The sequence below is a fragment of the Mastacembelus armatus genome, chromosome 15 (genome assembly GCF_900324485.2).
Source record: "Mastacembelus armatus chromosome 15, fMasArm1.2, whole genome shotgun sequence".
Taxonomy (NCBI): domain Eukaryota; kingdom Metazoa; phylum Chordata; class Actinopteri; order Synbranchiformes; family Mastacembelidae; genus Mastacembelus; species Mastacembelus armatus.
Window position 1 is genome coordinate 5041718 of NC_046647.1, and position 14125 is coordinate 5055842.

Sequence of the window (14125 nt, forward strand, 5' to 3'; positions counted from 1 at the left end):
TGTTCGGTGTATTTCAACTGCAGTATTATACTGAATTCAAGTTTAGAGGGGAATGAACATGTGTTAGTGTGTGATGTGTGATGAACAGAACAGACACAAAATAACAAGGTGATCAAATCCAGGATTCAACAGCCTTTATTGCATATGACCCTCTTGCAAAACCTGGAACAGAAAAAAAGAGGACAGAACAAAATTCTCAAAAGATAAAGATTACTTTTACAGTTAAAGGAGTCATTGGACAAAGATGAATGTAGAAAATATTCCTGGCTATTATTGTTCTAATGCACATAAACAACAATTTTTCCTCTGTACTAGGCACCAGAAAATGTAAACACATTGGAAATAAACCTGGAGGACATTCGATTTGTTGAATATGTTTCTGTGTTGCCCAGACTACCCACATGTACCAGAGTGCTACAGTTATTGCATGGCAGAGGGACCCTGTGGAAATGAATCTCTGTGTCTGTGCTCGGCAGTGTGATCATAGCTTTGTGTGCATTTGTATTTTTTTTTCTTTGTTTCTCCACTTGAACCCCTGTTAACGCTCACTAAACAAGGATTGGACAGTGACAATGGGACCCATCCAGCATTTTCATAAAGGCACCCTTTGTCTAGCACCGTCCAATTCTCCCCCTCCTCCTTTGCCACACCCTGCCAGTCGAGCCCTCAGATTTGTCATCCAGGTTTATTTGTTTCAAGCTAAATGTGCTTCTCCTGTACCGCACACAACAAATCACCACAATAAAGATGGAGGATGTCAGAACATAGTTATAGCATCATACATAGAAGGGGAAATATTTGGATGTCCCATATAGCATTTATACAAAAAACCAAAGATTAGGTGGATTTCCTACCTTGCAGCTGGAACTTATCTCTGCAACAATCTGAGAGGCAAAACTACAACACAGCGAGTGATAAAGTACCTGCTCTGCTATTTAAAGTGCAGAAAAGACAACCCACTGTGATTTCAGCAGTGCTTTAATTTGCCTCAGGGAGTGCAGAGAGAAGCAGCTCATTTCAACAGCAAGTAATGTCTTATAACTGGGATGGAGACCAGTTTTCACTGAATCCATCTTGTTTGGTTTTAAAACATCACAGTAAGACTACTAAAGACACCAAGGGGACCCAGGGACTGCCTACCAATTACTGAACCTTAAAGGGAATCCTTGACATTTGGAGTTTTGTTTTTTAACACACTAGAAATTGGTTTGATGGTTAGCACTGTTGCCTCACAGCAAGAAGGTTTCTGGTTCGAAACCCACCAGGGACCTTCCTGTGTGGAGTTTGCATGTTCTCCCTGTGCTTGTGTGGGTTTTCTCCAGGTACTCTGGTTTCCTCCCACAGTCCAAAAACATGTATGTCAGGTTGATTGGTGACTCTAAATTGCCCATAGGAGTGAGTGTGAGTGTGTGAGGTTGTTTGTCTCTATGTGGCCATAAATAGTAATAAGGGGATATAGATGATAGAGGGATGGATGGTTTGACCGATAAACCTAATTTGTCATATTATGTTGTCTCTATGGACATATATATTTTTATGTGTGTGTTTATACATATGTAAATGTATATATAGGTACTGTATGTAACAACACAAAATATCCAGCAGATGAATTTATCAGTCCAAACATCTTTCTCAAAATCTATATACATATAAATATCAATCAGTGGTTCCTGAACTTTTTTGGCTTTTGACTCTTTACAAATAATGTCTTCTTGCAACAAGTGCTGAGAAATTACACTAAATTAAGAAAAAAACATTTTTGATTGAAAAAGAACAAAATCATGTGCACTGTCTTAACCATGAAGTCTGATAGTAACCATAAGTAACTAGCTGCTACTGGTTTGTCACTAAACACAAACAGCAAATGCAGATACAGTAAATTAGTGACTTTGATATTTTAGTTATTGACTTTTTAGTTTTCCTGCAGAGAGTTAAGTGAAAAGTTTAATACAGTATGTCCACGTGGTAAGTCTGAAGCCAGAATCAGGATGTGGTCAGCTTATGCCTATTGGAATGACATGAGAGTGGCATCTTTTAACCTATCTAGCGATAAACAGTATTTCTGAGAATAAGAAATAATTCTTTGGACAGTGTGACAGTGAATCCTCAGGCTAACTACACTGTTTAGAATATTTGACAGCCCTGCAAGAAGCGCAGCTCTTTTGATTATTTTGGCTCAGATGTTTTGCATTTAGGCTTTAAAATATCAGTTTAAATGTTTTTGTCTGTTTGATGACATCTATCTAGCTATCTATCTGTGTGTGTGTGTTTATGTGTGAATATATGTATTTAACAGTAAAAAAGGCCAAATAAAAATAAATCTAATTTTAATGTATCTAAAACCTCTCAGGTACATCTTGTGATCCAAAGGTCAGGAATCGCTGGTGTGTATGATCTTTACTGTAGAGCTGAGTTAGTGTACAGGACCTGCTTTGGAAAAAACCCGAACTAGCTCCTCAAAGTTCTTCTGATGTGCAATGGGCAATGTGTTTGACCTAATACTCCAAATGTTTTCCCATGTCTTGTGGAAAAATTGTCAAATTGTGAGTCAGTGCAAAATAACATCAGCTGTATGAGCATGCCAGTCAAACCCTACTGTATTTAGCAATGCTAAACTAAACAGGGTGCTTTAAAGATCACTTCCCCCATGGGGTGTGATGAAAAAAAACTCAAAACAAGTACAGCTGCTTAGAGTCAAAGTGCTAACTTTTCTCCCATGGCTCTGAAAAACTGGTGGGGTTCACGTCATATTCACACACAGTAAATACAGAACTGCTCAGACGAGTATCTGCTACACCCTACAGAGGGGAGGGGGGAGGGTTTACCATTTACACAGCAGAGAGAGGGATAGAATAGACCATCCACAAGATAGCCATACTGTGGGCATTGAAGTACTACTAACTAACTATCCAGTTTGATAATTATATAATATTACTATAACAGACACACAAGTTACTGGTCCAGTAGCTTTCTTTTTTGCTATTTATGCTGTTTTTGTCTCTTCCTGCACAACAACAAAAGGAAATCAAAAAAGAAGAGGAAATTTGAATAGACAGGAAATGACAGCTGCCAGTCCTTTTTTTTCACCCCACCATAATGCCATCTTGGCTTTTCAAAGGAACCATGGTGAAGGTGTGTAGGGATCGGGAGGGGCAGTTTGGCTGCCCCCACTGTGCGTTCTTTATTTGGAACTGAGAGGAGATGCGTGAGTCGGGGGCACATGTAGCTGTTTTGTTGCCATATAACCGCCTCGGGTTTCCCCCCAGTCATCCTCTTGACCCCCTACCCCTCACTTCCACAGCTGAGTGCTGAGGGTCTGGCCTGAAGCTGTTGGTGGAGCTGTGGACCAACCGGCCGTAGGGGTGCCTGACTGGTTTAAAGTGGCTGGCGTCGGCACTCCACCGCTCATAGCCAGGCCTGACATCTGCTGGGTCATCTGAGTGAGAAAAGAAAGGGTAAGAGATTCACTGTCAGAATCCATCAGAGCAAAAATAGACAGCAGTGTACAGCTTCCTTCCTGAGTTGGGCTGGAGGGGGGGGGGGGGGGGGCAGACTCTTTATCCTTTAGCTACACTCCCAAACCTCCCAAACCTCTCGCTTTTTACATTCACTCCTGTTCTAAAAGGCTTCCAGCTTCCTGTGCTCTGTGCCCTGTGCAGCCACCATCCCCACCTCCCTGTTCACCTCCCAACTCTTCTCCTCCCCCTCCCAATCTACCTCCTCTCCCGCTCATCCTCTTCCTTCTATTCTGTCTTATCTATTATGAATGTGCCTTCGTGCAGCACCACTCACTTATCTGGTCATCTGAAAGCTGCGGGTGAGTGCGTGTGTGTGTGTGTGTGTGTGTGTGTGTGTGTGTGTGTGTGTGTGTGTGTGTGTGTGTGTGCGTGTGTGTGTGGTCACATATGTGTGTCAGCCAGGCCCAAACATACAGTAGGTGCAATCAAGTGCTTGTTCATCACCTCGCTATGCATCGTGCTGCACAATATGCACACACACATCATGTCATCTTGTTTTATAAAAAACTGACTCATTTTGATCATGTGATAGAAGACAAAACATTGTATTTCATTAAAACAGCATAGGAAATTGCTGGACTGGGGGTGAACTTTGTTTCAGTGAGACAGTGAATATTAATGTAGATCTGGTATGGTTCACAGTAGCTACCTAATCAATCAGCTTAGTTGAGGCTCATGAATCATAAATACACTTTTAACCCACATTCACACAGTCCTGATGAAATATATTAGTTGACATTGTCACCATGAAACTATTTGATTTTTGAAATCCAGTGTTCAAGGGCTTGAAGAAAATCTGTATATTTATGATCACCTAAGTTCCCCCTCCTCCTGCTGCATACAGATAAGGCTGCTGTGCAAAGGAAAAAGAGGTGAAGCATACTGTATACAGCAGCTTTGCTTCCGCTATCCAGCCTGTCAGCACCAACAACCTATTGCATATTGTGTCAATGTCAACATGGGTAGAATTATAAATGCAAAATTTTAAATATTAAAGACCCCTGATCATGCATCATTGCCCACATAATGAATCCAGGTACAAGTCACATATATATAAAAGAGGGTAACACCAGGAGAGGACAGTTGGTGAAAAGTACTGACTGCAACTGTGTCTGAGTCGAACAAAGAATAAAGGAGAGAGACAGTTTGTTTTTGTCAAATCAATCACATCTGTCATGTCAGAGCTGGGCAACACTGACTGGAGCTCACTGGACTTTATTGGCTTCATACTGTATACTGGGCCAAAACTGAGAAAACTGAACACGGTTATTTAATTAATGGACTAAAACACTGAAAAGGATCTAGCGTCAAAATACATGATGCATCCCCCTGTTATCTAGTTATGTGCCACCCCAACCTGGGTGCAAGTTTTTGCAGTCTTTCTCAGGTGTTTTGGAAGTAGTGCATTTCTCACAACAAAATATATAAAATGCTTTTTTTTTGTTTCTCAAAAGTAAATATGTCAATGAACATCTCACTGAAAAGTCTTTGTATCAGTGTTTACACATAAGACAGTCAAAATAGTCATGTGAGTGTAACAGTGGTGAGTGTAAGGATTATGGCTCAAGTTTGACAACTGTGATTAAAAATGCACAAGGTTGCATTTTTCTACATGAAATATATTATCAGTGCAAAGATTCTATCTATGGATACTGTATATAAGTATATATATGTGTGTGTGTGTGCGTGTGTGTGTGTGTGGACACATTTCCAAAAAGGTCTAATAGAAATGATGAAGATGGATCACACATCAAAATTAATGCAAAATGAAGAGGTTCATGTAAATAGAAAATAGGCCTTTTTTTCAAAACAGAGAATTGGGGTCAGCTCTGCTTCCACACCGATATAATAGGTTTTGTCTTTTTCTTGCTCAGAGTCAAGTTAGTCCTAAATCACTCTTAAGACTCCTAGTTTAAAGACCTAAGCCAAGTTAGGAGCTCTCTGAGAAGATTCCGAGAATCTTAATTAAAACGGCCTAATGTGTTTTTGGAGATGAGTCTATCCGGCAGAAAACCAGTATAATACATTTTGACAGCGTGACAAAAGCTAGAGATAATGTACAGTAGGAAACATCAGACATACGTACATAGTCTGCATTGATGTACAAAAGCCTTTGCAGTTTGTTCAAAAGAATGAGAATCTGCTTGAATGATGTGCACAAAAGTAACTAGATGATGTGGGATTAAAGTAGGTTTGAGAATTTTATTTCTGATCTTGCACAACAGCGACTGAGAGAAACTGTAAGTGACTGCCACCACTCCTTGTGCATCAGTCCCACCTAATGGTGTTGAATGCATTATATACCCACTAATCATTTCATGGGAAGAGTGACAAAAGAGAGTGACTAAAAAATCCATTAAATTACAATGCAATAACTCTAGTTATAAAAAAGATGGAACAGTTGATTAAAGCTACTCTTCTTTGGGTTTTAGAGTGGCTGAGGTCATTACTGCACTGGGCTTTGCACAGAATTAGAGAGCAGAACATTGCGTGAGACCGTATATTAACTTTTAGGACCTGGATAATGGAACTCTTTCACAGGTGGTATAGAGGAAAAAGGCACCGTATTTATGACCATTTTATTTAGGTTACTAGAAATACAGTAAACATGTCAGTGTGTTTCCTACAAAGATTAATGAGCAGAGAAATTGGAGTGGAATTACAATGAGCTACATTAAAATTAGTTAGTCATCACCATAAAATGAATAAAATGCTCAGTGTGTTTTGGACAGATGACATATATTATGTCTGACCTTTGTGGTTACCTGGCTCACACTCCACTGTCCCTGCTGCATGTTGTACATGTTCTGTCCTTGGCTAGCTGGCATCACACCCTGTTGCTGCACACTCATGTAGCTCCCGTTAGACAGAGCCATGCCCGGCATCATGGACCCTCCACCCATCACAGTGGTAGGTGGGACGGCTCCTGCCATGGCTGGGGTGAAAGTCTGAGGTGTAAACTGCATCTGCGGCTGGCCCATGTACATACCTGCTGGAGCAAACACATCAATCAGACAGAGTCAGCATAGCACAGGATGCCATGTTAACCTACTGAGCATATTTTCAACTGAACAGAAAAGGGAACTGAGCTGTTGCTATAAATACACTCACTTCTGAACATGTGGCTTTGCTTAGATTTACTACAAAACACTACACAGTACAGTACAGAAATCTGGGAAAATAATAAATTCCAAAAACAAATCTCAATCTTAAAAAAATTCCACATAACCCAGCTAAAAAACTTTTTAAGTAATGACTAAGTTACATTTGATGCTCATCACTAGGAAAAAGTCATTCAGGGGTGTAGGAAACAGCCACTTTGCCAACAATAAAGTCAAAAGAAAATTTTTTGATGGGTTTGGATGTCCTTTGAGTTATAATCCTTATGACTTTCACAGTATGTGAACCCATTTCTATGTTGGTTTATTGTTGTCATTTTTATTACAATAGCATTTAAATTTAAAACTCTCTATGACATTTTAGTTTACATACATGGGATTCAAACTTGGGGATTCAACTTTAAACCTTAGTGTAATTATTTTATCCCAAGACAAGTGTAGCTGTTTACTCCATATCTGCCATATCAGACGCGTGTTTAGTTACGGCTCAGGCTAACAGAATACATACATTAGTCCTGCTGTTTCAAATTAAAAGCATTCAGTGGGAAAAACATGATGTGCCCTTTTTTGTACAGAGCTTTTGGACAGCCTTTGATGCATTAACAAAATAAGAGCCAGTTGGAAATTTTGTAAGGAAGGAACAGAAAAAGCTGTTTGGTGCTACATGTTTTAAAGAAAACTCCAGGACATGCAGTGTTAAAATGCACAGAGACTATATCACCCATTGTGCCATCAGCACTGCATGTGGGAAAGTGATAAGGGTAAACATAAACCATATGTTTATCAATGTTTTTCCTGAGTGGAAATTCTTCATGGACAAGACAAAGCAGATTCTTCAAAATCTACAAAAACAAACTTATTAGCTAGATTACAGAGCACCTCCTCACACTTAAATATACTGTAGTGTCTTTTAGCACACAATCAATCAAGTCAATCAAATCAATGAAGATTATATGGATTCATGGAGACTTTGTAACATTTGGTGCTTTCTGACATTTTGAAAATGTTCTTTTATTTGCCACATCCATTCTGTTAGAATATATGGAGAGGCATCTACACACACACACACACACACACACACACACGAACACACCATTAGAGCATTAGCCTGGCAAGGTTGTTTTGGCTTTCATCTCCATCAGCATTTATTTGGACTCAGAGAGGACAATAAAGCAGCAGAAAGCCCTTCATCCCCATTTCCATCTCTAATCCTCTATACAGTACACATCTGCTATTATGCAGCAATATTATCAATACCTGCTGTACAAATCTGCTCCCTGCCATTCTCCACCATGAAATGAAAAAACATGCAACACTTCCCCTCACAGTCCTCAGGTTGATGCATGTGTACCAATGAACATCTGCCTACAGATACACATATACATACAAAGTGACAAATATTGTAGGCACTTTGCTCATAATAACTGTGAGAAGAGCATGAATCTGCAAACACTGTTTTAACTGCTGCAGTGAGGCTCCAGTAAATGCAGTGTTGAGTGGACCTGCCTGTTTTTCAGCACACTGACCTTTCATCTGCCTTCACTCGCCTCCATTTTTATGATGCGTCTCTCCTCTGATGCGTGTGTGTGTGTGTGTGTGTGCATGTGTGTGTGTGAAAATGTGGAGGTGTATACAAACACCTGAGTGGCTGTTCTTTTGCTTATAAATATGTTTCTATGCCAATAATACACTGTATACAGTATAGTGCTGGTTTACATTCTACATATACAACACATTTAGGCCATTTGAATGAATGCAGGAATTCAAATAAAGGGTAGCTACCAATGATCTTCATCTCATCTACTTTATATTTGCCTTTGAACCCTTTTTTAAAAATTCATTCTGCATAAGTGGTCACAACGTCCATTTAAAGGTTCACAAGATGGTTTCAGGAATTACACAGAATCAAAAACACATCATTTACATCTGATTTGTTTATTTTTCAGCTCACAAACATAATGTCACCTGTGACAATACACACCTGTGTGCAGCCACTTCTCTACTCTACAGTATACTCTACAGTATATGCTGTGGTGCTGCCTTTAAACCTTCATTAATTGATTCTTTAGGCTATTTGTGGAACAGGGCCACAAGCTATGAATACAACATCTCACTATGATGAATTATCCACCTGTTGATGATTTACACATCCAGCACACCATTCATTCAGAGTTGACTTTCTGGGCACTAATGTAGCTTCAATATTTACACTTCTTTCAGCGCTGTTTTGGAATCTACTAACTCCTTTGGGAAATATCTGGTTATTTAGCAACTAAATGCTTCATTATGTTGTGTCTAACTCTGTCTGCCTGCTGTTTGCTACTGAGCATTAATGTATGTTATAGGACTTTTCTGCTAAAAAGAGCAGCCTTAAGCAGCAAAACAAGTTAAAAGTTGCCAAAATGCACTGTCGAGCTGAGAGTTGGATGATGATGTGTTTGCAGTGACACCTTTCACGTAGTTATTATTTCAGTTGATAATATAAAAAAAGCTTTTCCTACATGTTGCCAAGATAAGGCTAGTGACCACAGAGCAGCTCACAGAAATAACAGTTATAATGCGGCGCAGTAAAGTTAAATGATGCAAAACAAATCAGGTCGACTTTGCTTGTTGCCAGTTGGAGGAGATGAAAGGCTGAGAATTAGTGCAAAGCTGGACAGATTATGGTATTTGTCCAAACAAACTCTACTCTATCGTAGTATAGTAGTATTATACTATACCATATTATACTGTATTGTACTCTTAATTAACTCTCTTAGACTTTGCAAGTTTCAAAACATGATAATGGGGAGTTGCTGGAAAGGATGAACAAAGATAAACTGAGTTAACCTGGATAAGGAGGAGATAATAAAAACTGCTGCGTGTGTGTGTGTTACCTTGTCCTGGAGCAGGTTGTTGCTGGCTCTGTGGCTGACTGCCCACTGAGCTGCTGGCATACAGAGACAGAATGGAGTCTTTAGATAAAAGCTTCTTCTCCTCTGCCTTGGTAGTGGTGGGGGTAGAGGAGGAGGTTGAGAGGTCTGCTTGCAGAGGTACTGTACTGGAACTGGCCTATAAGGGAAACAGAAGGCCTTCACTACAGAAAAAAATCCTGTCTTTATTTCTTATTTCTCTCTTTCTATGTTATAGTTTAGCAAAAACAACCCTATCCCTGTCTCTCTGTGCTCTTATTTTAATTTGCTCTATGTTTATGCTATGTGATGCTGATTCAAACTGAACACTTCAGCCATGTCTGTCTTTTCTTGATAAATTAATTAATTTCCACTCCACTAATTCAATCAGTACAAAAGTCATGCCATATTCAACACACTTCTGTTTCACTGTCTAATAGAAATGAATTTCCCTTCAGGGATTAATAAAGTTTATCTCATCTCATCTCAGAAACACAAGTTTATAAAGTTTATATCTGCAGCCATTATAAAATTTTGTCTAAATCAATAACTTTCTCCATTCAACAGTTTTCGATGCTCAGTGCTATGTACTCCATGCAGTGGAACTATGTAGGAAACAACTGTCAGCCGGAAAACACTTCAAGTTATAAAATAACCTATCAGGGAGACAGAAGGGGGACGGGATGAAGACAGGGATAAAGATAAAGGCACTGCACATACAGAGAAAGTCTCAGGGTGTGCAGGCAAACCGACTGATAAATATAAAAACTGGGAGAACATGTTGCTCATTCTACCCAACAGTGTAACCGGCACTACAAAGTTGGCTGACAAGTCAAATGTTGTGGATCTTCAGAGAGAACCCAATGTTACTCAGACTGATTCTACTGCATGCGAAGAGGTGTATATGACAAAAGATGGAACGATTGAGCAAAGCAGGAAGAGATAAAGAGCAGGAGAGAAAATAATGTGCTTAAGGAAATTACAGATGAGAGACAAAAGTGTATTTTGTGTTTTGAAGAACTTGAAGTGTATGAACTAAAAAAGGACTCTAACTTAGATGGCAAATGTTAGCCCTGTCTCTCTCTCTCTCTCTCTCTCCGCTCTGGTCTGAGACCTCAAATGCATAAAATATGAGCCTTTATAGACATACTAGTGTTTCTTGCGAAAAGACAACGCCGTACTTATGTGCATGTGCGTCTACCTGTGCCAATAATGCATCACAGACAAGCATTCACTTGTTGACGCACTGAAATCTGCTAAATTGGTTGCTGAGAAAAGACTTAATCTGGAAATAAGCTGCATCAAGGAACTCATTCAGACACAGAAGGTTCAGAGTGCTATGGCACGACACCAAAGAAAGTGCAAATTTCAGACTCACTCACCAAGAAAGCACTGAGTGAAGGACAATGGAAACTTAATTTAATGGACATGGATAACAGTTAAAAAAAGCTCTAGAAGATAAAAGTTTGTTGTCTACAAAAGGAAAGCTCTCAGGATAATTAGGCTGACTACTGAAAACAGTTATATTTTTTTTTTAGTTTGTTATGTTCCAGTTAGAAATGGGTGCTGTGACAGACGGGTGTCTTTTGTCGAGTAACATTATGGACATATTTTAGTCAGCCCCAAAGAAATACTAGGGTAGTATATCTGCCCTTGTCTCTAAATAACTAAATAACTAAACTAAGGTTTGTTTTCGTGATTCTTTGTCTATCTCTTGGTTTTCTCACTGGGTCACAAACACTCATTAGCTAAAATAGACAGCTTTGTTACTATTAGCAACAAACAAAAAATGTGCAGATAAATAGGGACTGTATTCACTTATACATACTGTATAGTGTACATCACCAAGAAACCATAAGACAAAACAGGAAAACAGGAGAGGAGAAGGGAAGCGACGAGATAAAAATAAAGAGAAGAAGAGAGTGAAGTGAAAAAGAGAGAATAAAGAACAGGAAAGAAGGGAAAGGAACAGAGGAGAAGCATTGTCACTGCAAGGGAGACAGATGACATTAATTAGACCAATGCAAAGAGAGGCAGACATGAACTGTTGCAGACAGGACACACACACACACGCTTATTTAATACAAACAGAATTCAATGTCACATGTATATGCCATCCACACTTGTATAGACACAATATATATATATATTATATATATATATATATACATTTAAATTATACACAAATTTAATACCAATAATAAAATGCATATATATTTATATATACTCACACACACACAAAATTACACTGTGAATGTCTTGTGCTCAGCTGCTTAGCAGTCAGCGCTGCTTCCCTCTGTCTCTCTCTACTAACTTCCTATGACTAGAGCAGGGAAGCAGAGGAGAAGGGCAAAGGAAGAAACAAAGGAAGGATGGAGAAATAAAGAGGAGGGAATAATGGAAACAACTCAGGGGACAGAGGAAGCAAGGAAGGGAATGGTAAGAAGAAAAGATGAAGGGAGAAAAAAGGGAACAGAAACAGACAAAGAAAGAGGTGGTAAGGCTGGAAAAATTGGTGGATGGTGGGGAAGGACAGAAGTACAAAGGAGGAAGAAGAGAGTGATGAATGGCTGAAAAAGAAAGATGGAGAGAGAGGAAGCAGGGAGGAGAGGAAAAGCAAAAAAAGCAATTACAACAATTACAAGTTGAGAGGAACAGAGGTGGGGACAGATGAAGAAAGAAACATACCTGAAGAGAAAAGGTGGCTTATCATGCCAAGACACACACACACACACACACACGCACACGCACGCACGCACGCACGCACACACACACACACACACACACACTACCGGGGTCCATTTTCTCTCAAGTGAAGCCAGTTAGTGCTTGATGGAGGCAGGATGGAGCTTCCTATTAATAGCTGCAACACATTAGCATGATACTTGCTCATGAATTAAGGACTGAATTGAAGGTGAGAATAGGTAGGAAACTGTCCTCACCCAATCTGTACAGTGTCAGTCAGCTGCATAGCATGACTCAATTAAAGAGCTAAGCCTATTTGCTGCTAAGCTTGTTCACAAAGTTGAAAAATATATTTAACAGACTTCAAATCCCTCCCAAATGCAGTAATTGCCAGCCACTGAGCTTCCTTCTTTGAGACATGTTTGTGGAATGGACGGCATGACTCAAACTGCGAATGTCGACTTTTAGAACCGTGTGATAAGACCATCATCCAGGAAGATTTACTGAAGGAAGACAGCAGCAACATGTGGAGCAAAGCAGGATATTCATAGATGAAAACTGCATGGAGGTGGGGTGAGAGTAATCAGGTTCACACATTATGTGGTTACTAATGCTTACTCTGATACAAATTATAAAACAAAACACTATTTGCTCATTTGTGCAATTTTCAATATGTGTTTCCCACCCCTCTTCAGGTGAAAGGCAGGGGTGCACCCTGGACACGTCACCAGTCAATAAATACATGCGAGATGGATTTACAGGCTGTCTGATGTCTTATTATAGTGTTCACTATAAAGTTAACTCTTCTAGCAACAGTGACACAAACAAGACAGTGAAGATGATGAGAAGCCTTTACCAGTACATGTGCTTCTTAAAGTGAAGGCTACGTTTGGCATAAATACGCTCGCTTAAGACTAACCATTTTTTATCAGCCATCTGTGGTTGCCAGACACTCCAGCAGTATTAAGTCCAGCTGCACTGAAGGCGAAGCAATACAGGAGATTTCTTGCAAAGCTGAACAGGTGGTACACAGTGTAAAATGCAGTGATGCATTAGTGTAACCTCACTTGTAAAGGAAGAGAAGTTTAAAGAGTATGGTACGTGTGCATCCTTTCTTTGTCATTCTCAGTCAGTCTTACATTAATATCCTGCCACACACACTGTCCACATAGTGTGTGGTGTGTTGCACGGCTCCTAGCAGCACATTGTGTAACAAAAAATCTCTTCTACAAGGCTCCATTCTTCTCACCCAGTGTTGGTGGTGATGGGTGCAGTCAGAGCTCTGAATTACTGCTCTGACAGCCTTTCCCCCACTGTCACTATTCATACACCTCTACAGCCAAACACACACACACACACACACACACACACACACAGTAGACTATCTTTCTCCCTATGGTTTTGCATCACTGTGTGATATATTGTCATACACTCCCCTCTGATAGACCATCTGTGACTTTAAAACCAAACTAAGCTGTGTGTGTGTGCGGTAATTTACGGAAAACAAAAGAAAGGCTTGCCTTGGAAAACAGAATCAAGGAGGAGCGTGCCAGAAAGGAACAGAGCCTAAAGAGGGAATGAGGGAAAATAATGAAAGGAAGAACAAGAACAAAGAAATCAATGTGCTGGTCAACAGTTTATTACCTCCTCCCTCTTATACCTCCATCAACTTTTCTTCTGCTTTTAACAAACAAGTCTTTTCTACTCACTTGTAGTGATGAAGTGACAAAGAATAATCACTTAGCTTTACAGTTCCATTCAGCCCCACGGAGCACTATATCAGCTTTTAGCTCTCTGTTTTGATTTTGGCTTAGGCTTACCAACCACTACTAGTTTTCGCTGTAGCTGCAGTGATACAGAGGTGCAGCCAAGCCAGGCTCAGCTAAAGGTGCACCCAAACACACTGTGGTCA

General features: G+C 39.8%; 1 protein-coding gene across 3 annotated transcripts in view; it reads right to left on the minus strand.

The window, feature by feature from the left end:
• Nucleotides 1-1348: 1348 nt before the first annotated feature.
• The window catches only part of LOC113131352 (stromal membrane-associated protein 1-like), a 114856-nt gene continuing 102079 nt past the window's right edge, over nucleotides 1349-14125 (minus strand). Inside the window, exons 9-11 of one of the 3 annotated variants that reach the window (XM_026308468.1) lie at nucleotides 9514-9688; nucleotides 6272-6507; nucleotides 1349-3436 (exon numbers count right to left, since the gene is read on the minus strand). In XM_026308468.1, the coding sequence (XP_026164253.1) occupies nucleotides 3290-3436; nucleotides 6272-6507; nucleotides 9514-9688 (558 nt within the window). In that variant the 3' untranslated portion in view covers nucleotides 1349-3289. Of the gene's footprint in view, nucleotides 3437-6271; nucleotides 6511-9513; nucleotides 9689-14125 lie in introns of all 3 variants that reach the window. The other 2 variants (XM_026308469.1, XM_026308467.1) reach the window with 2 other exon arrangements.